General features: G+C 38.6%; 1 protein-coding gene across 1 annotated transcript in view; it reads right to left on the bottom strand.

Annotated features, from left to right (window-relative positions):
- Window positions 1-4,806: 4,806 nt before the first annotated feature.
- LOC127692310 (adhesion G protein-coupled receptor E4) overlaps window positions 4,807-22,410 on the bottom strand; it is a 101,121-nt gene continuing 83,517 nt past the window's right edge. Inside the window, exon 17 of the mRNA XM_052192523.1 lies at window positions 4,807-6,114. Coding sequence (XP_052048483.1) covers window positions 5,935-6,114 — 180 coding nt within the window. The 3' untranslated portion in view covers window positions 4,807-5,934. The remainder of the gene's footprint in view (window positions 6,115-22,410) is intronic.

Raw genomic sequence — 22,410 nt, 5'->3', positions numbered from 1 at the left:
GATTGTATCTAATCTGGGCCACACCTTCTTCTCTAAGCCTATAGAAAGACACGGAAGAAGGAGCTTTGGCTCTTTGCCTGCTTGCTCTCACCTTGCTAACAAGTCCATCCCTTCAGCGGGATCCCAGCATCTCTACTTTAGGTAGTCAGGGGTCCAATGAACTCAGGGCAATAGGAACTCTGGATTGTCTCAGCAGTAAATGTCCTTAGCTTGGCAGAGGCAGTTTTGATGGTGGTTGTGCCTGGGAGTGCTGAGAGGCCTTCTACAGGAAAATTAAGCTTGGCCTCTCAGCACTCCCAGTGTAGTTGAATGCCTTCCCGATGAAACCCCACAATGGATCTAGATGAGAAACACAGTCTATGTTTCTAAACTGTTTATTGGCTGTTCATCATGGAAAATGGATGCATAACATATCATACCCACATCTCAGAATGGGTCTGAGATTATATAACTTTTGTAGGGAGGAATGGCCTGGAAGGGAAGCTTATTGGCTAAGCCCATCAGGCCTTCTAGTACCCCATTATCATGAATAACTCCTGGTTTGGGTCTCTATGACTGTGGAACACGATTATTTATGTGAGGAGTGCGGAACATGTTCCAGGAATCTGGAAGGTGTTGGGGAATTGCCTAAAACTCAGGTGTATGCCCACTGATTCTCTGGGTCTCAACCTGCTCTACCATAACAAACTTGCTGGCATGGTTTTACATCCCATAGAATGAATGAAATAAAGTTTAAGATAAAGAGAAAGCAGAATCATAAAGAAAACCTAAATTGAGAGAGATCTGGTAGTGAAAAATGTAACAACTAAAATAGGACCCTCAGAGGTAGACCTTAACAATAGAATGCAAGGATTGAATAGAGAATCTCAGGCATTAAAATATGATAGAAGGAATAGATACATCGATTAAAGAAAATGTTAAATCCAAAGAAAAGGAGAGTGGAGGAGGAAGGAAAAGAAAGAAAAATTCAGGAACAAAACAGCCAAGAAATATAGAATGTTACTACAAAACAAACAAATATAAGAATAATAAAGTGTAGAGCAAGAATTAGAAGAAACACAGGTCAAAAGCAAAGAAAATATTCTCAGTAAAATTATAAAAGAAAATATCCTTAAACTAAACAAGAGGCTTATCAAAGTAAAAGAAGCATATCAGCTACGAAATAGACTAGACCAAAAAAGAAAGTCCCCTTGACATATGTAAGCTAAGACATTAAACATAGAAACAAAGAAAGTATATTGAAAGCTGCAAGGGGTGAAAAGGCCAAGTAACATATAAAGGCATACATATTAGAATTGCATATTAATTCCCAATGGAGACTCTAAAAGCCCTCAAAGCCTGGAAAGATGTGTTGCTCACTAAGAAACCACAAATGCTGGACTAGACTACTAAGCCCAGTGAAACTTTCAATCCCTATAGATGGAAGAAATAAGACATTCCATGATAGAACAAAATTTAAGCAGTATCTATCTACAAATTTAGCCCTATAGAAGGTGCTAGAATGATCTCTGCAGCCATCATGGGGTCTCATTCCTTCCATACCTGAGTCTGGTGCCTTCGCTGTGGCCTGCTTTTGGCCGGTCGAGCGATGCTGAACCCAGGCCCAGCCTCTCAGCTCCGCCGTGGGTGCTGCACAGATCTAGGGGAGCCTGACGGGATGTTGGCAACGTGCAACAGGAGCAATATCCCAGCATGAGGTTGGAGATTTAGAGTGGAAGATGGCCAGCAGCTGTGGCCTCCCATGAGGGTGTCGCCTTTCAAGTTCTGAGAATTGACTGCAGAACTGTAGATTGTTAGAAACAGAAGAGGAGGTTATATTCCCAGAGGAGTCTCCAGCCACCCTGAAAGCAAAGTATCCCAAGTAATCCTGTCTGTACCACAGGATCTTTTGCACCATTTAATAAACTTGTTTATAAAAGTGAAAAAAAAAGAAGGTGCTAGAATGAAAACTCCAAACTAACAAGGGCTAGTTTGTTATCTGCAACCCTGAAGAGTCAGGGAATAAATAATCCTAGACCAGCAGAATAAAAATAGGGAAGCATGCACTAAATACAACAATAAAATCAAAATAACAGGACTCAACAATCATTGTTCTTTAATAATTCTTAAAATAAATAGTCTCAATTCCCCAATAAAAAGAAATGGGCTAACATATGGGATGTCTAAATAGGATGTACCCTTCAGCTGCAGCTGAGAAGTGCATCTGAACATCAAGGACAGGCGTCACCTTAGGGTAAAGGGTTAGAGAAAAACAACCTAGAAAATAAACCTAGGAAGCAATCTGGCACAGACATTTTAGTATTTGACAAAATAAACTTTAAATCAAAACTAACTTGAAGAGATATATAATACTAAATATTCATAGAAGAAACCCGCTCCTCAAGAGAATGTTCAAATTCTCAAAACCTATGTCCAATCACTACTACAGTTTCAATCACATATTGTCACCCATACTGAAAGTGGAAGACTCCAATGCCCAATTCTCACCGATAGATAGGTCATAGAGACAAAAAAAAACTAAACAGAAATATAGCCCTCTGTGCTACATTCTGGGTTTTTCTTTCCTTCACCCTTCTCTGCCTTTTATCCACCCTTTCAACTCACTAACAGTAGACAGAAGAGGAAAAGAAGAGAGAGGAGAGAGAGAGAGGAAAGAAAGAGATCCCAGAGGGCTGGAGAGGTGACTTGCCAGTTAAGAGCATGACTGCTCTTCCTTAGGTCTTGAGTTCATTTCCCAGAAACCACGTGGTAGCTCACAACCATCTGTAATGGGATCTGATGACCTATTCTGGTGTGTCTGAAGGCAGCTACAGTGGTGTATTCATGTACATAAAATAAGTAAACAAAATTTTTTTTAAAGAAAGAGATCCCAGAATCTAATTTCTTTTCTTCTTGTTTCTTTTTTTGTTACCCAGGCCTTGACGTATGCTGTGTGATGTACTGTGTGTAATGAGTAATATGTGCTGAGTCAGGTATGTGTATGCATGTGACATAGATGACCCATCCACAGACGAGCACTTACAGTCACTAATTCACAGCTAAAATTTTATCAGTTTCGAATCTTTAACATGTACCCATTTTACAAAGAAGTTCTCTGACCAAATTTAAGATCAGCACAAATCTAAACGAAGACTTGGTGGTTATTTTGAGAACATTACTATATATCAGAGCATTAGTATGTTCCTCTCTAGGGTATATGACTTGTACTTTGACATTTGACTCTGTTACAAAATAAGGCATAAAATATTTCCTGTAGAGAAGGCTTCAAATTCAGTAATAAAATCATCCACTCACTTACTGGTCATGATACAATTGCCACAGTGTCCACGACTTCCAGGAGAAAGTTATGAAGGAAAAGTAAAGGAACCTTTTCATTTTTTTTCTTTTTTACTTCCTTGCCATGGGGTAAAAAATCTGTTACACCTTTCAAATCTGTGTGCTATCCTGTGTTGCCGCACACCATAGACTTCTACAATAAGTCATTAACTGAACTTGCAAACCCGTGAGTTGAAAAACCATTTTCAATTTTCAAGTTATTTATGTATTTTTAATGATAATTAAAAGTTACTAAAGCGGGTAAAAGCTCATTATTTATTAATGCTACTTCTGTAGATCATTTACCTGGGAATCTGTTTTATTCATGAACTTTAGGCTATGTTGATAATTCTTTTCAAAACTTACTCTGGATCCTTTTAAGTTCATATTGTTAAAATCTTTGTTTTACCCAGGGGTCTATATTAGTTAACTCTGTTTTCAATTTCATTTTGTTTTTCTTAAAACACTTTGGTGCAACTTTCCACTTCCTTGTGTCTGATGTTTCCAGAGTCTGTAGGGAAGGAGAAATGGCGACATGCTGCCAGTGTGAGAGTCACCTTCATTTACGTGTGGCTTTGGGCAGATTTCCCATGATTCAGTGAATAGACCTGTTTACTTGCACATATGGGTAGCGCAATTGATCTGTTTTTTAAAGAGTGGGACATGAAGTATTGAGGGTGATGTGGTAGGGAAATGTGTAGAAGGAAGAAGGCAGCACTGTTCAAAGTACATTATATACTTGTGTGAAATATTACTCAAATATAAAAAAAGAATCCTTTTGTACTAAGCCGTGCCTGTCTGAGCATTGAGATGGATATTTCTTTTTTTTTAAATATTTATTTATTTTATGTATATGAGTAAACCATTCCTCTCTTCAGACACACCAGAAGAGGGCATCAGATGCCCATTACAGATGGTGGTGAGTCATCATGTGGTTGCTGGGAATTAAACTCAGGACCTTTAGAAGAGGAGCCAGTGCTCTTAGTCACTGAGCCATTTCTCTAGCCCAAGATGGATATTTCTTAGTTATCTATTGTGCATATGATTCTTCCTGCTGAGCCATGACTCCACAATATCTTCTCTAGGGTTTCAGATTCTTGTTCATCTTCTAAGATAGTTTTCTAGTTTAAAAGTGTGGATGACAGAATATAACAGTATGTATATTGGAGCTAGAAATTTTCAATATTTATAATAACTTCAATTATGTAATAACATATCTGCAACAATGTACTTCAAGCTTTTCCAAGTATCACTGCAGCCATAGAAACTTCTAGAAAGACCAGAGTCCCCAAAGATCAGGCTTAGACATTGTTTTGGTAATAGGTACCTATAGTTTCCTTTTATAATTTCACAGGTATGAAATAAACCAATTTCAGGGACCCTTATGATTTCTTGAAAGCAAATACAAGATTATAGAATGTGTTTCATAATTCAATATTTTTCAAATTCAGGAATATTTAGTGAATTAAAGAATACACATTAACAGTAATATCCATTTTCTCTTGGAATTTATTGGCAGTTATTAATTATACACAGTAATGTGTTTCATCATGACATTTGATACATGCTTACAAGAAATATTGATCATGTTTAATCCTGGAAGACAAATGAAATTCTTCTATGGAAGAAAAGGTAATAATCCAAGGCTCTAGGTTCTTGTTGAATAAAGTATTGCCAGGAAAAAATAACAGTCAAAGGCAACACATACAGGGAAATAGAGCATTATTCACTACAGCAAAGCAAAACACACTGAACATAAAATAGTATAATTAAATTTATCAACCCTCAGAAATCCAGCAGACCAACACAGAGTAAACATGTGGATGATGTTCCCATAAAGGTGTGGTTTTTCTAGGACTATCAAGGTAGATACTTCCTAAGATGCATATAGGCTTTTATATATTAACTGTTTTGGGGATTAAAATTTTGTATCAGATAACAAATTAATGTGTTCTCCCCTGTGTAAGACTATTCCTTTAACTCAGCATTCCTCAGTTGCCTCTGATTTTTTTTATATAAGGCTGGGGTCCTGTGGGCTTTCCCCTGTCCACGTTACCATGTCTATTGTTGTCCCTGCCCTGAAAACATACATAGAAGAAACATTATTTAGACTAAGTAGATTGTTTTTATGCACACAAGAATATATATTTATATCATCATATATGTTTTAACATATATATTTATGTTATGCATAAAATATATGTGTATGTAAAAACAATAAAATTGATGCCAATAAAAAAGTATACAGGAAGTTTGTGGGAATGAAAAGAAGGAAAAATGATGTAACTATATTTTAACCTCAAAATTAAAGAAATAATTAAAAGTATTCCAGTAGTATACACTACACAGGAACTGAATACCAACAAAGGTTAACTGAAAAGAAAACAGTGATCTAGAAAGTTAAGACTAGGAAATTACTTAATTGAAGCTATATATAAAGTAAAGAAAGAGAAATAAAAAGATATAAAAAGAAAGCTAACTTTTTAAAGTAGAGATAAAATGAAATGAAAATGGTATACGCAACACATATTGTTCTTTTACCAGACTAGCAATATGGCTTCTTGTGCATGGCATCCTACGAGCGGAAATGCACTCTAGGAGGCTTGGGAAGGAGTTGATTCAGTCACTAACGATTCTGCTCCAGTAAGCATGAGAGCCCGAGTTCAGATCCTCAGCACCCAGATGAAACCTGGGCGTGGCTAAATATACACCTGCAACTTCGGTACTTGGAGGGATGGAGTCAGAAGGAGCATGGTCGCTTTCTGTTTGGCAGTAATTTTCCAGGTTCAGAGAAAGACCCTGTGTCAAGACAATGAGATGCAGAATGAGACAGCAGAATACCCGACATTTGATTCTAGTCTCTTCATGAATATGCTCATGGGCACATATATGAACATATAATACCACAAATATACAACAACAAAATAATAATAATAGTAAATATTTTAAAACTAAATAATAATACAAAATACACACCCAATAATAATAAAAATTGCATACTGAAGCTCAAATAAAATATGATTGATAAAAGTCAAACAAGTACATTCAAAATCACAATTAATGCAAATAAATCCCTTGGCTACCTGTAGACTTTGGAATTACAGAAATTGTAAGGTCTGCATCTGGATAGCACAGTAGAGATGACCCTGAATATGGACACTGTGAGTGAGCCATCCTTGTGGCAGACATGAGTGTGGTCAGGATAGCCAGATCTGTTCTTACCCGTTGCCTGCCTTCTTCAGGCCTTCACATACACACATACATACATGTATCTCTATAATTATGGGAATAAACCCATGTATGGAAACACACACAGACACAAAACATCAAAGAATCAATCAATCAATCAATCAATCAATCAATCTTATAAAATGTATGGTTATAGCAGTGATGGCACACACCTGTACTCAGGAGGCAGTGGCAGGTATATCACTCGGAGTTTTAGGCTAGCATGTTCTACAGAGTAAGTTTCAGGACAGTCATCATTGTACAGAGACACAGAAACACATTGAATTTAAAAACAAACAAACAGACAGACAGACAGACAGACAGACAGACAAAAAACCCAACAACATATAACAATAAAAACAGCAAAACAACAATAGAAATAAATGCATGGTCTTTAAGGCTATATATGCTCAGATTTGTTCTTCAGAATTCATTTATCATATATAGCAAACACTGTCTACCCTAACACACAAGGAGACCAAGATTATGACCTAGTATTTCATCTCATGAAGATGATAGAGGCCTTTATGGAGGATATAAATAATTCCTTAGGGAAATATAGTAAAATACAGGCAAATGGATAGAAGATTTTAAGAGGCAACAAATCCTATAAGGAAATACAAGTTAATACAGTCAAACTGGTGAAAGAATTGAACAAAACAGTCCAAGACCAAAAAAATGAATATAGAAGTAAAAAAGATATCACAAATGGAAGCAGCCCTGGAGATAGAAAATGAAGAAAAGAGAACAAGTGTAGAAGATACCATAGAAGATAGTGACATCAGTCAAAGAAATGAGAAGTGTAAATATTTTCTAATCCAAAACATCTAGGAAATTTGGGAAACAATGCAAAGACCAAACCTAAGAATAATAGGAACACAAGAGGGTGACTATTGCCAGTTCAAAGGGCCAGACAACATCTTCAACAAAATCATAGAAGAAAACTTCCCTAACATAAAGAAAGAGATCCTCACAAACTTTCAGCAAGCCTATAGGAAAACAAATGGATTGGATCAGAAATGAAAATCCTCCTATCACATAATAATCAAAACATGAAATGTATAGAATAAAGAAAGAATATTAAAAGCTATAATGGAAAAAGGCCAAGAAACATATAAAACAAGACCAGAATTATACCCAACTTCTCAACAGAGACTCTATAAACCAGAAGATCTTAAACAGATGTTATTCAGACCATAAGAAAACATAGATACCAGGTCATACTACTATACCCAGCAAAACTCTTAATCACCATAGATGGAGAAACCAATATATTCTATGACAAAACTAAATTTAAGCAATATCTTTGTACTAATTCAGCCCTATAGAGGATACTAGAAGGAAAATTCCTACACAACAAAAGTAGCAACAACCAAAAACAAAAACCCACAAGAAACTAATCATCCCACAATAAATGCACACACACAAAAACACACACACACAGACACACACACATAATATCATCTTTAAAAACAAAAATACCAGGTAATAGCAATAATTGGTCATTAATATCTATCAACAAAAATGGACTCAATTCTTCAATAGAAAGGCAAAGGATAACAGACTGGATATATAAATATGATCCATAATTTTGCTCCATATAATAAAAATAATTTCTGCAACAAAATCAGACATGACTTCAGAGTAGAGGGCTGAAAAAAGGTTTGCAAGCACAAGGTCCCAAGACGAAAGCTTGAGAGGCAATGCTAATATAAAGTAAAATATACTTTCAACCGAAACTAATCAAGCTTGGTGTAAAAGGACACTTAAGACTAAACAAAAGAAAAATCCACAAAGATGAAGTGTCAATTATCAACATTTTGTGAAAATTCAAGAATGGCATTTATAAAAGAAACTTTACTAGAGTTCAAATACATTAAAATGCACAAAATAATAATGGACGACTACAACACCCCACTTTCACCAATGGACAAGTCATTAAAACAGTAAGTAAAGGGAGACACAATAAAACTAATAAAAATTTATCAACCAAAGATATTTAACTGACATGTACAGAACATTTTCATCCAAAACCAATGGAATATACCTTCTTCTAGCACCTCATAGAACCTTCTCCAAAATTGACATATAATTGAACACAAAATCAGCTTAAACAGATGAAAGATGACTGAAATTATGTGTTGAGGATCACAACAAAATCTTGACTTCAATAAAAGAAACAATCCAAAACAAACAAACAAACAAACAAACAATCAAAGGAAAGCCTACATACTCTAAAATTTCTACTCAATAATACCTTGGTCAGGAAAAAATAAAGAAATGATGGACTTTCTAGAATTCAATAAAAATGAAGGCACAGAATATCCAAACTTATGGGATGCAATGAAAATTGTATTAATAGGAAAATTCATAGTACTAAGTGCCTTTATATAGAAATTGGAATGGAATACTAGCAGCTTAAGAGCACTCCCAAAAGTTCTAGAACAAAAAAGAAACAAACATACAAAATAGGAGTAGGAAATGGCAGGAAACAATCATACTCACAGCTGCAATCAAACAATTTGAACAACAACAACAAAAAGAGAACAATAAAATCAATCACCAAAACCAAGAGCTGGTTCTTTGACAAAAGCAAGCCTTAGCCAAATTAACTAAAAAGCACAGAAAGAGTACCCAAATTAACAAAATCAGAAAGAAAATGGGTGTCATAACAACAGAAACTTAGGACATTCAAAAAATCATCTGATGTTACTACAAAAGCCTACACTTGACATAACTGGGATATCTAGACAAAACAGTTGGGTTTCTAGACAGATACCACTTAACCAAAGACAAATCAAAATCAGGTAAACTATCTCAACAGTCCTATACTTCTAAGGAAATAGAAACACTCACTAAAACCCTCCCTTATAGAAAAAGCCCAGGGCCAGATGGTTTTCATGAGAAATTATATCAGATTTTCAAAGAAGAGATAATACCAGTACTCTTCAAAGTATTCCATAAAATACAAACAGAAGGAATACTATCTAATTCATTCTAAGAAGCTATAGAAAGACCCAACCAAAAAGATCAGTTGAGGCAAATTTCTCTTATGAACATTGGTTTTAAAATACTCAATAAAATTCTAGCAAACAAAAATAGAAAACATCACAAACATCATTCACTATTGTCAAGTAGGCATCATCTCAAGGATGCAAGGATGGTTCAATATGCAAAAATTCATCTATGTAATACACTATATAAACAAACTCAAAGAAAAATCAAAAACCCCTAATCATGTCATTAAATGCTGAAAATGTACTTGACAAAATCTAACACCCCTTGATGTTAAAAGTCTTGAAGACAACAGGAACTTATAGCATATATCCAAACCTAATAAAAGCAACAAACTAAAGAACAACAGCCAACATTAAATTAAATGAAAAGAAACTTGAAGCAATCCCACTAAAATAAGAAACAAGACAAGACTGTCCACTGCCTCCTCATATATTTAATACAATAATTGAATTTCTAGTTAGAGTGAGAAGGCAACTAAGTGAAATCAAGAGTGTAAAAATGAGCATCATCAGCAGGCTTAGAAACACTATGGCTGACTCTCGGGAGTGACGGTGGCGGCAGCAGCAGCGGCAGCAGCAGCAGCAGCAGCTGGTCCAGAGGAAGGGCCATCAGCAGTAGAACCAAGCGGACAGGGTCCAGGCAGACCCTGCGCCACTGGCCATCGCTGGCCAGCCAGGCTGTGAGCAGCGGAGGATTTACGGCGCCTTTCACCACACAGAAGCCACATCAGAACTCTGCCTCCTGCCAGTCAGATACGAAGCCTCCATATTGGTTCTCGGTCGCCAGAGAAATCAGACTGAGGTACGCAAATATAACCCGAGACCAACATCGCGGGGGTCTAAGCCCGACGGGCGTTGGCCTGCACCCAGGCCCTGGGCTGATCGGGGGGGCCACCAGGGTGCAAACCCGGCCAGGAGGTTCTCCCCCCCCCCCCCCCCCCCCCCCCCCCCCCCCCCCCGCCGGCGCGCGCGCCCCACGCCATTCTGCCTAAGGGAAGCCAGAGAGACCTAGTAGGCAAAACCAAACCGGCTAACAGGCATAGCCCGAGGCGGACATAGCAGGGGTCTCAGACGGTCAGGCCCTGGACTGCCCCCAGGTCCTGGGTTGCTCGGTGGGCCATCTGTGTGCTGACCCAGCCAGGAGGTTGTTTGCCCGGGCTGGCGTGCACCGCCGCCATTTTGCCTATGGGAAGCCAGAGGAACCCAGCAGACAAAACCAAACCAGCTAACAGGCATAGTCTGAGGCGGACATAGCAGGGGTCGCAGACGGTCAGGCCCTGGACTGCCCCCAGGCCCTGGGCTACTCGGTGGGCCATCTGTGTGCCAACCCAGCCAAGAGGTTGTTTATCCGGGCCGGTTTGCGCACCACCGCCATTTTGCCTACGGGAAGCCAGAGAGACCTAGCAGGCAAAACCAAACCAGCTAACAGGCATAGCCCGATGCGGACATAGCAGGGGTCTCAGACGGTAAGGCCCTGGACTGCCCCCAGGCCCTGGGCTGCTCGGTGGGCCATCTGTGTGCTGACCTGGCCAGAAGGTTGTTAGCCCAGCAGACTCTCCCAGCACTCTCAGGGAGCGCGCACATGCCACCATCCTAGCCACCTGACAGACCCAATTAACACTCACAGCTGAGGGGAACTTTGCTCGGACATTGGCCTGCCAGGCTTTTGCCTAGACTCAGGGCCTGAGCAGCTAGGCTAGCCTTGTGTGCACCAACCCGGTTGGGAGTTCCGCTGCCCAGCAGAGAGATCAGCACGCAGAAAAGGTCCCTGCAGCATACAGCCTCAGCACTCCCTGAAGGAGCAAACGGGCACCCTCTGGCTCACAGACACAATCTGTGGCAAAGAACACTAGGGCTGCAAGGGCACCCAAGAGGAGGAAAGCACATTAGCAATCTGCAACAGGGGAAACCCTGCCCTCCAGTGGTGCAGAAATAGCCCTAGAGCCTCTCAGGAGGCTGAAACACCAGCCAGAGACAAGACCAATTAGCTCCAGAGAACAAGATGGCAAAGGGCAAATGCAGGAATGCTACTAACAGAAATCTAGGCAATATGGCAGCATCTGAACCAAACTCTCCAACATCAGCAAGTCCTGGTTATGCCAACACACCAGAGAAACAAGATTTGGATTTAAAATCACTGTTCATGATGCTGCTAGAAGAACACAAAAAGGACATGAATGAATCTCTTAAAGAAATACAGAGGAACATGAATAAGCTAGAAACCTGTATAATAGAAACACAAAAAACACTTAAAGAAATGCAGGAAAATAAGGCCCAAGAGATAGAAGCCAATAAAGAAGAAAGGCAAAAAAAACAAAAAACAAAAAAAAAAAAAAACCAACAAAAAAAAAAAAAAAACAAAAACTTAAAGAAATGCAGGAGAACTTGAGTCAACAGGCAGAAGTCATGAAAGAGGAAACGCAAAAATCTCTTAAAGAATTACAGGAAAACACAGACAAAAAAATGATGGAACTGAGCAAAACCATCCTGGACCTAAAAACAGAAGTAGAAATAACTAAGAAATCACAAAGGGAGACAACTTTGGAGATAGAAAACCTTGAGAAGAAATCAGGGGCCATAGATGCAAATATAAACAACAGAATACACGAGATGGAAGAAAGAATCTCAGATGCCGAAGATACCATAGAAACCATTGACTCAACAATCAAAGAAAATGCAAAATGCAAAAAGCTTGTATCCCAGAACATCCAGGAAATCCAGGACACAATGAGAAGACCAAACCTAAGGATTATAGGTATAGATGAGAGTGAAGATTTACAACAGAAAGGGCCAGCAAATATCTTCAACAAAATTATGGAAGAAAACTTTCCTAACTTAAAGAGAGAGATGCCTATGAACATACAAGAAGCCTACAGAACTCCAAACAGACTGGACCTGAGCAGAAATACCTCTCGTCACATAATAATCAAAACCCCAAATGCACTAAACAAAGAAAGAATATTAAAGGCAGTAAGAGAGAAAGGCCAAGTAACATATAAAGGAAGACCTATCAGAATCACACCAGACTTCTCATCAGAGACCATGAAAGCTAGAAGATCCTGGGCAGACCTCATGCAGACTCTAATGTCACAAGAGAACACAAATGTCAGCCAAGACTACTATACCCAGCAAAACTCTCATTCACCATAGATGGAGAAACCAAGATATTCCATGACAAAACCAAATTTACACAATATCTTTCCACAAACCCAGCTCTGCAAAGAATAATAGGAGGAAAACTCCAATACAAGGAGGGAAACTACACCCTGGAAAAAGCAAGATAGTTACCTTCCTTCATCAAACCCAAAAGAAGATAACCACTCAAATATAAAAAGAACATCAAAAATGACAGGAAGTAATAATCACTATTCCCTAATATCTCTTAACATCAATGGTCTCAATTCCCCAATAAAAAGACATAGACTAACAGACTGGATAAGGAAACAGGACCCTACAATTTGCTGTATACAGGAGACACACCTCAGTGTCAAAGATAAAAACTACCTTAGAGTAAAAGGCTGGAAGACAATCTTACAAGCCAATGGTCACAGGAAACGAGCAGGAGTAGCCATTCTAATATCAGATAAAATTGACTTTCAACCTAAAGTCATCAAAAGAGACACAGAAGGACACTTCTTGCTGGTCAAAGGAAAAATCCACCAAGAAGAACTTTCAATTCTGAACATCTATGCACCAAATGCAAAGGCACCCTCATTCATAAAAGAAACTCTACTAAAGCTCAAAGCACACATTGCACCTAACACAATAATTGTGGGGGACTTCAACACTCCACTTTCCTCAATGGACCGATCGGGAAAACAGAAACTAAACAGAGACACAGTAAAACTAATTGAAGCTTTGGACCAATTGGATTTGACTGATATTTATAGAACATTTCACCCTAAAGCAAAAGAATATACCTTTTTCTCAGCACCTCATGGTACCTTCTCCAAAATCGACCATATAATTGGACACAAGGCAGACCTCAACAAATATAAGATGATCGAACTAATCCCATGCCTCCTATCAGATCACTAGGGTGTAAGAGTGATTTTCAATAGCAACAAAAACAACAGAAAGCCCACATACACATGGAGGCTGAATAATACTCTACTCAATGACACCTTGACCAAAGAAGAAATAAAGAAAGAAATCAGAGACTTTTTAGAATTTAATGAAAATCAAGGCACAACATACCCAAATCTTTGGGACACAATGAAAGCAGTGCTAAGAGGTAAACTCATAACCCTGAGTGCCTCCAAAAAGAAAATGGAGAGAGCATACACTAGCAGCTTAATGACACACCTGAAAGTCCTGGAACAAAAAGAAGCCAATTCACCCAGGAGGAGTAGAAGGCAGGAAATCATCAAACTCAGGGCTGAAATCAATCAATTGGAAACAAAGCGAACCGTACAAAGAATTAATGAATCCAGGAGCTGGTTCTTTGAGAAAATTAACAAGATAGATAAACCCTTAGTCAGACTGACCAAAGGGCACAGAGAAAGTATCCAAATTAACAAACTTAGAAATGAAAAGGGAGATATAACAACGGAAACTGAGGAAATCCAAAAAATCATCAGATCCTACTACAAGAGCCTGTACTCAACACAACTGGAGAATCTGGAGGAAATGGACAATTTCCTTGACAGATACCAAATACCAAAATTAAATCAGGACCAAATAGATCATCTAAACAGTCCCATAACGCCTAAAGAAATAGGAGGAGTCATAGAAAGTCTTCCAACCAAAAAAAGCACAGGACCAGATGGTTTCAGTGCAGAATTCTATCAGACCTTCAAAGAAGAGTTAACACCAATACTCTTCAAACTATTCCACAAAATAGAAACAGAAGGAACACTACCCAATTCCTTCTACGAAGCCACAATTACGCTGATACCAAAACCACACAAAGATCCAACAAAGAAAGAGAACTTCAGACCAATTTCCCTTATGAACATCGATGCAAAAATACTCAATAAAATTCTTGCCAACCGAATCCAAGGACACATCAAAACGATCATCCACCATGATCAAGTAGGCTTTATCCCGGGAATGCAGGGTTGGTTTAATATACGGAAATCCATCAATGCAATCCACTACATAAACAAACTCAAAGAAAAAAACCACATGGTCATTTCATTGGATGCTGAAAAAGCATTTGACAAAATTCAGCATCCTTTCATGCTTAAAGTCTTGGAAAGAACAGGAACTCAAGGCCCATACCTAAACATAGTAAAAGCAATATACAGCAAACCGGTAGCCAGCATCAAACTAAATGGAGAGAAACTTGAAGCAATCCCACTAAAATCAGGGACTAGACAGGGCTGCCCCCTCTCTCCTTATCTTTTCAATATTGTACTTGAGGTACTAGCTCGGGCAATTCGACAACATAAGGAGGTCAAAGGGATACAAATTGGAAAGGAAGAAGTCAAACTATCATTATTTGCAGATGACATGATAGTCTACCTAAGTGACCCAAAAAACTCCACTAGAGAACGCCTACAGCTGATAAACAACTTCAGCAAAGTGGCAGGATATAAAATCAACACAAGCAAATCAGTGGCCTTCGTATACTCAAAGGATAAGCAGGCTGAGAAAGAAATTAGGGAAATGACCCCCTTCACAATAGCCACAAACAATATAAAGTATCTTGGGGTGACTCTTACCAAACATGTGAAAGATCTTTACGACAAGAACTTCAAGACTCTGAAGAAGGAAATGGAAGAAGACCTCAAAAAATGGGAAAACCTCCCATGCTCATGGATCAGCAGAATCAATATAGTTAAAATGGCCATTTTGACAAAAGCAATATACAGATTCAATGCAATACCCATCAAAATCCCAACTCAATTCTTCACAGAGTTAGAAAAAGCAGTTAACAAATTCATCTGGAATAACAAAAAACCCAGGATAGCTAAAACTATTCTCAGCAACAAAAGAAATTCTGGGGGAATCAGTATCCCTGACCTCAAGCAATACTACAGAGCAATAGTGTTAAAAACTGCATGGTATTGGTACAGTGACAGGCAGGCAGATCAATGGAACAGGATTGAAGATCCAGAAATGAACCCACACACCTATGGCCACTTGATCCTCGACAAAGGGGCTGAGAACATCCAATGGAAAAAAGATAGCCTTTTCAACAAATGGTGCTGGTTCAACTGGAGGTCAGCATGCAGAAGAATGTGAGTTGATCCATCTTTGTCTCCTTGTACTAAGCTCAAATCCAAATGGATCAAGGACCTCCACATAAAGCCAGACACTCTGAAGCTAATAGAAAAGAAACTGGGGAAGACCCTTGAGGACATTGGTACAGGGAGAAAATTTCTGAACAGAACACCAATAGCGTATGCTCTAAGATCAAAAATTGACAAATGGGACCTCATAAAATTACAAAGTTTCTGTACGGCAAAGGACACCATCAAAAGGACAAATCGGCAACCAACAAATTGGGAAAAGATCTTCACCAATCCTACATCAGATAGAGGGCTAATATCCAATATATATAAAGAACTCAAGAAGTTAGACTCCAGAAAACCAAACAACCCTATTAAAAAACGGGGTACAGAGTTAACCAGGGAATTCTCACCTGAAGAACTTCGGATGGTGGAGAAGCATCTTAAAAAATGCTCAACTTCATTAGTCATTAGGGAAATGCAAATCAAAACAACCCTGAGATTTCACCTTACACCAGTCAGAATGGCTAAGATTAAAAATTCAGGAGACAGCAGGTGTTAGAGAGGGTGTGGAGAAAGAGGAACACTCCTCCACTGCTGGTGGGGTTGCAAATTGGTACAACCACTCTGGAAATCAGTCTGGCGGTTCCTCCAAAAACTGGGCACCTCACTTCCAGAAGATCCTGCTATACCACTCCTGGGCATATACCCAGAGGATTCCCCACCATGTAATAAGGATACATGCTCTACTATGTTCATAGCAGCCCTATATATAATTGCCAGATGCTGGAAAGAACCCAGGTATCCCTCAACAGAAGAGTGGATGCAAAAAATGTGGTATATCTACATAATGGAGTACTATTCAGCCATTAGAAACAATGAATTCATGAAATTCTTAGGCAAATGGATGGAGCTAGAAAACATCATACTAAGTGAGGTAACCCAGACTCAAAAGGTGACTCATGGTATGCACTCACTAATAAGTGGATATTAACCTAGAAAACTGGAATACCCCAAACATAATCCATACATCAAATGAGGTACAAGAAGAAAGGAGGAGTGGCCCCTTGTTCTGGAAAGACTCAGTGAAGAAGTATAGGGCAAAACCAGAACGGGGAATTGGGAAGGGGTGGGTGGGAGGACAGGGGGAGAGAAGGGGGCTTATGGGACTTTCGGGGAGTGGGGGGCTAGAAAAGGGGAAATCATTTGAAATTTAAATAAAAAATATATTGAATAAAAAAAGAAAAAAAAAGAAAAAAAAGAGTGTAAAAATTTGAAAGGAAGAAGTCATAGCATCAGCACTTACAGATGATATGATAGTCTCTACCAGAGAAATCCCACAGCTGATAAACAATTTCAGAAAAGTGACTGGATATAAAGTCAACTCAAACAAATCACCTTCCTTTATACAAATGACAAATGGCTCATCAAGAAATTAAGGAAACAACACCCTTCCTAATAGACACAAATAATTTAAAATATTTCAGTGTAAATCTAACCAAGCAAGTAAAAGATGTATATGAGAAGAGCTTCAAGTCTGTGAAGAAAGATATCAAAGACCCCAGGAAATGGAAAGATATACTAAGCTCATAGATCACTAGAATGAACAGTTAAAATGGCCATCTTAAGAAAAGCAGCCTACAGATTTAGTGTAATTCTCATCAAAATGACAAAACCATACTCTACATACCTGGTAAGAGCAACTCTCAGCTCCATATGGAAAAACAAACAAACAAACAAACAAACAAACAACAACAACAAAACCTAAACAAACAAAATAGCAAAAACAATTCTGACCAATAAAAGAACTTCTGGGGGAATCACCATCCTTGACCTCAAGCTCTATTAGACAGCAATGGTGAAAAAAAATTATGATATTGGTACAGAGACAGATTGATCAATGGAATGGAATCCAAGACCTATAAATATACCCACATACTTACTTGATCTTTGACATTGATTCAAAAACTATGAGTGGAAAAATGAAAGCATGTTGTTGAATAAATGATGTGGGTATAACTGAGTTCTGCATGTAGAAGAAGGAAATAGAGCCATATTTGTCACCCTGCCCAAAGCTCAAGTCCAAGAGTATCAAGGACCTCAACATAAAACAATATATACTGATTCTAATAGAAGAGAAAATAGGAAATAACCTTGAACACACACAGAGAAATTTTCTTGAACAGAACACCAATGGTTCAGTCTCTAAAATCAACAATTGATAAATGGGGGCTCTTGAAACTTAAACGCTTCTGTAAAGAAAACTGTCAGTAGGAAAAATGGCAGTTGACAGATTGGGAAAAGATCTTCACTAATGGTACAACTTATTGAAGGCTAATATTCAAAATAAGTAAAGAAGTCAGGAAATTAGACTCAAAATAAACAAATAACACAATTAAAAATGTAGCATTGAGCTAAACAGAGAATTCTCTCTCTTTTTTGAGAATTCTCATCAGAGGAACCTTCAATGTCCAAGAAAACACTTTAAGGAATATTTAACGTTTTTAGTCCTAAGAGAAATGCAAAACATAATGACTCTGAGATTCCGTCTTACACCCATTAGATTGGCTAAGATCAGTAACTCAAGTGACAGCACAAGCTGTTGAAGATATGTAGAAAGGGGGATGCCCCTCCATAGCTGGTGGGATTGAAAACTTTCATAATCACTCTTGAAATTAGTCTGTCAGTTCTTCAGAAAATTGCAAATAGTTCTACTGGGAGATGCAGCAATACTGCTCTTTGACATATACACAAAATGTGTTCTACCATAGCAAAAAGACACATGCTTCTCTATGTTTGCAGCAGTTGTACTTGTGACATCCAGAAATTAGAAGTTACCCAGGTGTCCCTCCAATAAAGAATGGATACAGAAAATGGTGTTCATTCATAGAATAGAATACTATTCAGACATTAAAAACAAGGACATCACAAACTTTCCAGGAAAATGGAGGGAACTAAAAAATATCATTCTGAGTGTGGTAACTCAGTCCAAATAAGATATGCACGGTACATCCTCACTGATAAGTGGATATCACGGTACACACTCACTGATAAGTGGATATCACGGTACACACTCACTGATAAGTGGATATCACGGTACACACTCACTGATAAGTGGATATCACGGTACACACTCACTGATAAGTGGATATCATGGTACACACACACTGATAAGTGGACATCACGGTACACACTCACTGATAAGTGGACATCACGGTACACACTCACTGATAAGTGGACATCACGGTACACACTCACTGATAAGTGGATATCACGGTACACACTCACTGATAAGTGGATATCACGGTACACACTCACTGATAAGTGGATATCATGGTATACACTCACTGATAAGTGGATATCACGGTATACACTCACTGATAAGTGGACATCATGGTATACACTCACTGATAAGTGGACATCACGGTACACACTCACTGATAAGTGGATATCACGGTACACACTCACTGATAAGTGGATATCACGGTACACACTCACTGATAAGTGGATATCATGGTACACACTCACTGATAAGTGGATATCATGGTACACACTCACTGATAAGTGAACATCAGGCTTCAATCTCATTTAGAAGAGACAACAAAAATATCATGGGAGGCAGAGGTAGGGAGGGACTTGTGTAGAAGTCGGGAGGTAGAGGAGAAAAAGAGAGCAGGATCAGCTATCTGGGAGTGAACAGGAGAGAAACCCACAGGGCCAGGAGAATTACAGAAATATGCAGCTTTTAGGTAGAAGAGGTGGGGGAACCCTCTAGAAAGTTACAGAGAAAGGGGGATACCCCTCCATAGCTGGTGGGATTGAAAACTTTCATAATCACTCTTGAAATTAGTCTGCCAGTTCTTGGGATGTGAGAGACTCCCAGGACTCAATAGGAATGACCTTAGCCAAAAATGCCCAACAGAGGGGAGATGGAACTCAAAGGGTCCACCAAATAGATAGACAGGGCACCAAGTGGAAGTTGGAGATACCAAACAGACAATGGTTCTATCTGAAGTCCCAACTTACACTGCTCCTTGGCATATACCCAAAATATGTTCCACTATTCAACAAGGACATGAGTTCTACTATGTTAATAGCAGTCTTATTCTTAATACCCGGAAACCGGAAGCCACCCAGAAGTCCCTCAACCAGAGAATGGCTACAGAAAATATGGTTCATTTACACAATGGAATACTATTCAGCCTTTAAAAATGAGGGCATCATGAATTTTGTAGGTAAATGAGTGACACTGGAAAATATCATTCTGAGTAAGGTAACAAAAACCCAAAAGGACCACACATGATATGTACACACAGATACGTGGATATTAGCCATAATACCTTTGAAATACCCCAGAGACTTCATGGAGTTTAACAAGAAGGAAGGCCCAAATGAAGATGGTTCAATCCTACTTAGAAGGAGGAACAAAATAATCATGGGAGGCAGTGGGAGGGAGGGGCCTGGTTGCAAAGGGGAGGAGAGGGTTAATAGAGGCAGGATCAGGTATGAGGATAACTTAGCAGAATGAAGGGAAATATGTGGCAGCCAGGGTTTGAGGATGGGAGGAACCTCTAGAAAGTTCCAGAGACCTGGGTTGTGAGAGCCTCCCAGGACTCAATGGGGTGACCTTAATGAAGTGCCTAAGCTTGGGGAGATGAGACCTTAAGAAGTTTCCTCCAGTAGATAGACAGGGCCCACATTAGAGGTATGTGGGTAAACAATCCACCTTGAATTTCTTCTTGATCCAGGATTGTTCCTATCTAAAAAAATTCAAGGACAAAAATGGAGCAGAGACTGAAGGAAACCTTTGTTCAGTGACCTGCCAAACTTAGGATCCATCACTTGGGTAGGCACCAAACCCTGACACTGTTTCTGATTCTGTGTTGTGCTTGCAGACAGGAGACTTGCATGGCTGTCCTTTGAGAAGCTATACCCAGATGCATATACTCACAGCCAAGCATCAGATATAGGTCGTGGACCCCTATGGAAGAGTTAGTGGAAGAATTAAAGGAATTGAAATGGATGACAACTCCAAGGGAAGACCAAGAATGTCAACTAAGCTGGACCCCAGGAGGCTCCCAGAGACTAAGCTACCAGCTAAATAGAATTCTTGGTCTTGTCTGAGGCCCTTGTTGCACACTTAGCAGAAGGCTGCCTTGTCTGATGACCTCAGGGAAAGAGGATGTACTTAATAGTATAGATAGATGATGCCCAGCTGTGAGGGATTCCAGAGGGGAAGATCCTTGAATGGGCAATGGGAAGCAACATTTGGGCTGTAAATAAATCAAATAGTTAATAACAAAAATATTTAAAAATTAGATTTAAAAAGGAGCCTGGAGAAAATACTGATTCATGATAAAATTCTTAGAAAAAATTCAATCTATGCAGATGGAGAAAATATCTCAACATAATTATGGAAACATGCAAACTCCCAACTAACATTCCACTTACAGAACATTTGAAATATTTCTTTTTAAGTCTAGAACAAGCCAGTTATATCCACTGTATATATTTCTGTTGCATACTACTTGAAGGTGTCACTGCTGAAATAAGGCAGCCAAAGTAGATTAAAGGAGTATGGATTTGATTGGGCAGATCAAGTATCTTTATTTACAGGTGACATAATTCTATACATATAAGATCAGAAAAAGTACATAAGAAAACTACCACCAGTAATAAACACACATTTAGAAAATAACCATACACCAGTTTATAAAAAAATTTAAGAGTCTTCTTATATATCAACAGTAAACATCTAAAAATAACTGGGTAATAGATTTGTTAATGATAATTTTTTTTTAAAACATAGAGTAAATTGAGCCATGAGAATAAATAATTCTTCACTGAAAGCTTAGATACTCTGAAGAAAAAGTTGAAAAATGCGCCAGAATATGGGAAGAACTTTCTCAGTAATTGTGAAAATGGTTATTGTCATAGTTGTAAAAATATGACTTTGCTATACACAAGCTAAAGAAAATGGTGTGAATTAATAAATAATTACATAATAGTAGCTACAGGGATTCAATTTTAAGTGAGAGCACTCATATGTCTATGTCAGTGTGTGTGTACATGGACACACAAATGAAGACCAGTGAACAATCCGTGTGTCATTTCATCAGATACCATTGATTTTTTAACAAGGTCTTTTGGTCAGGGGCTCACATATTTATCTAAACAAGCTGTACACAGAAATCAAAGGTTCACTCACCTCTATCTGTTCAGGCTAAGATTACAAAGATGCTCCAGCATGCTTGTTTTGGTCTTGTGTAAGTTTCAGGTATCAAAAATGAGCTTCTACTTATAGGACAGATACTCTACTAGATTTTCTCTTTCCCCAACCCATAATTTTAGTGGTTTTAGTGCCTTTAGGCATAGTGAGTTTGAGAGTGGATATTCCTAAAATGAAAGTTAGCACAAGATAATAACTTAATTCCATGGCTCCTCAAAACCCCAGTGAGCTAAAAGCAAGAACAATCTTGAAAAAGATTCTATCTTTATGGACAATATATACCAGAGGATTATCATATCTGAGAAAATCTTTTTTCATGGAGTCTATAGGAAAACTCCTGCAGCTGCAGGGACTGAGATGGTCACATAAGAGTATAATAGATAAAAAAGGCTGGAAAAATAGTAGGGCTATGTCCTGATGAGGAGTAAAGAGCATATCAGATGAT

The sequence above is a fragment of the Apodemus sylvaticus genome, chromosome 9 (genome assembly GCF_947179515.1).
Source record: "Apodemus sylvaticus chromosome 9, mApoSyl1.1, whole genome shotgun sequence".
Classification (NCBI taxonomy): domain Eukaryota; kingdom Metazoa; phylum Chordata; class Mammalia; order Rodentia; family Muridae; genus Apodemus; species Apodemus sylvaticus.
Note: the sequence above shows the minus strand (reverse complement) of the source record. Positions and strands in the feature narration are given on the sequence as shown.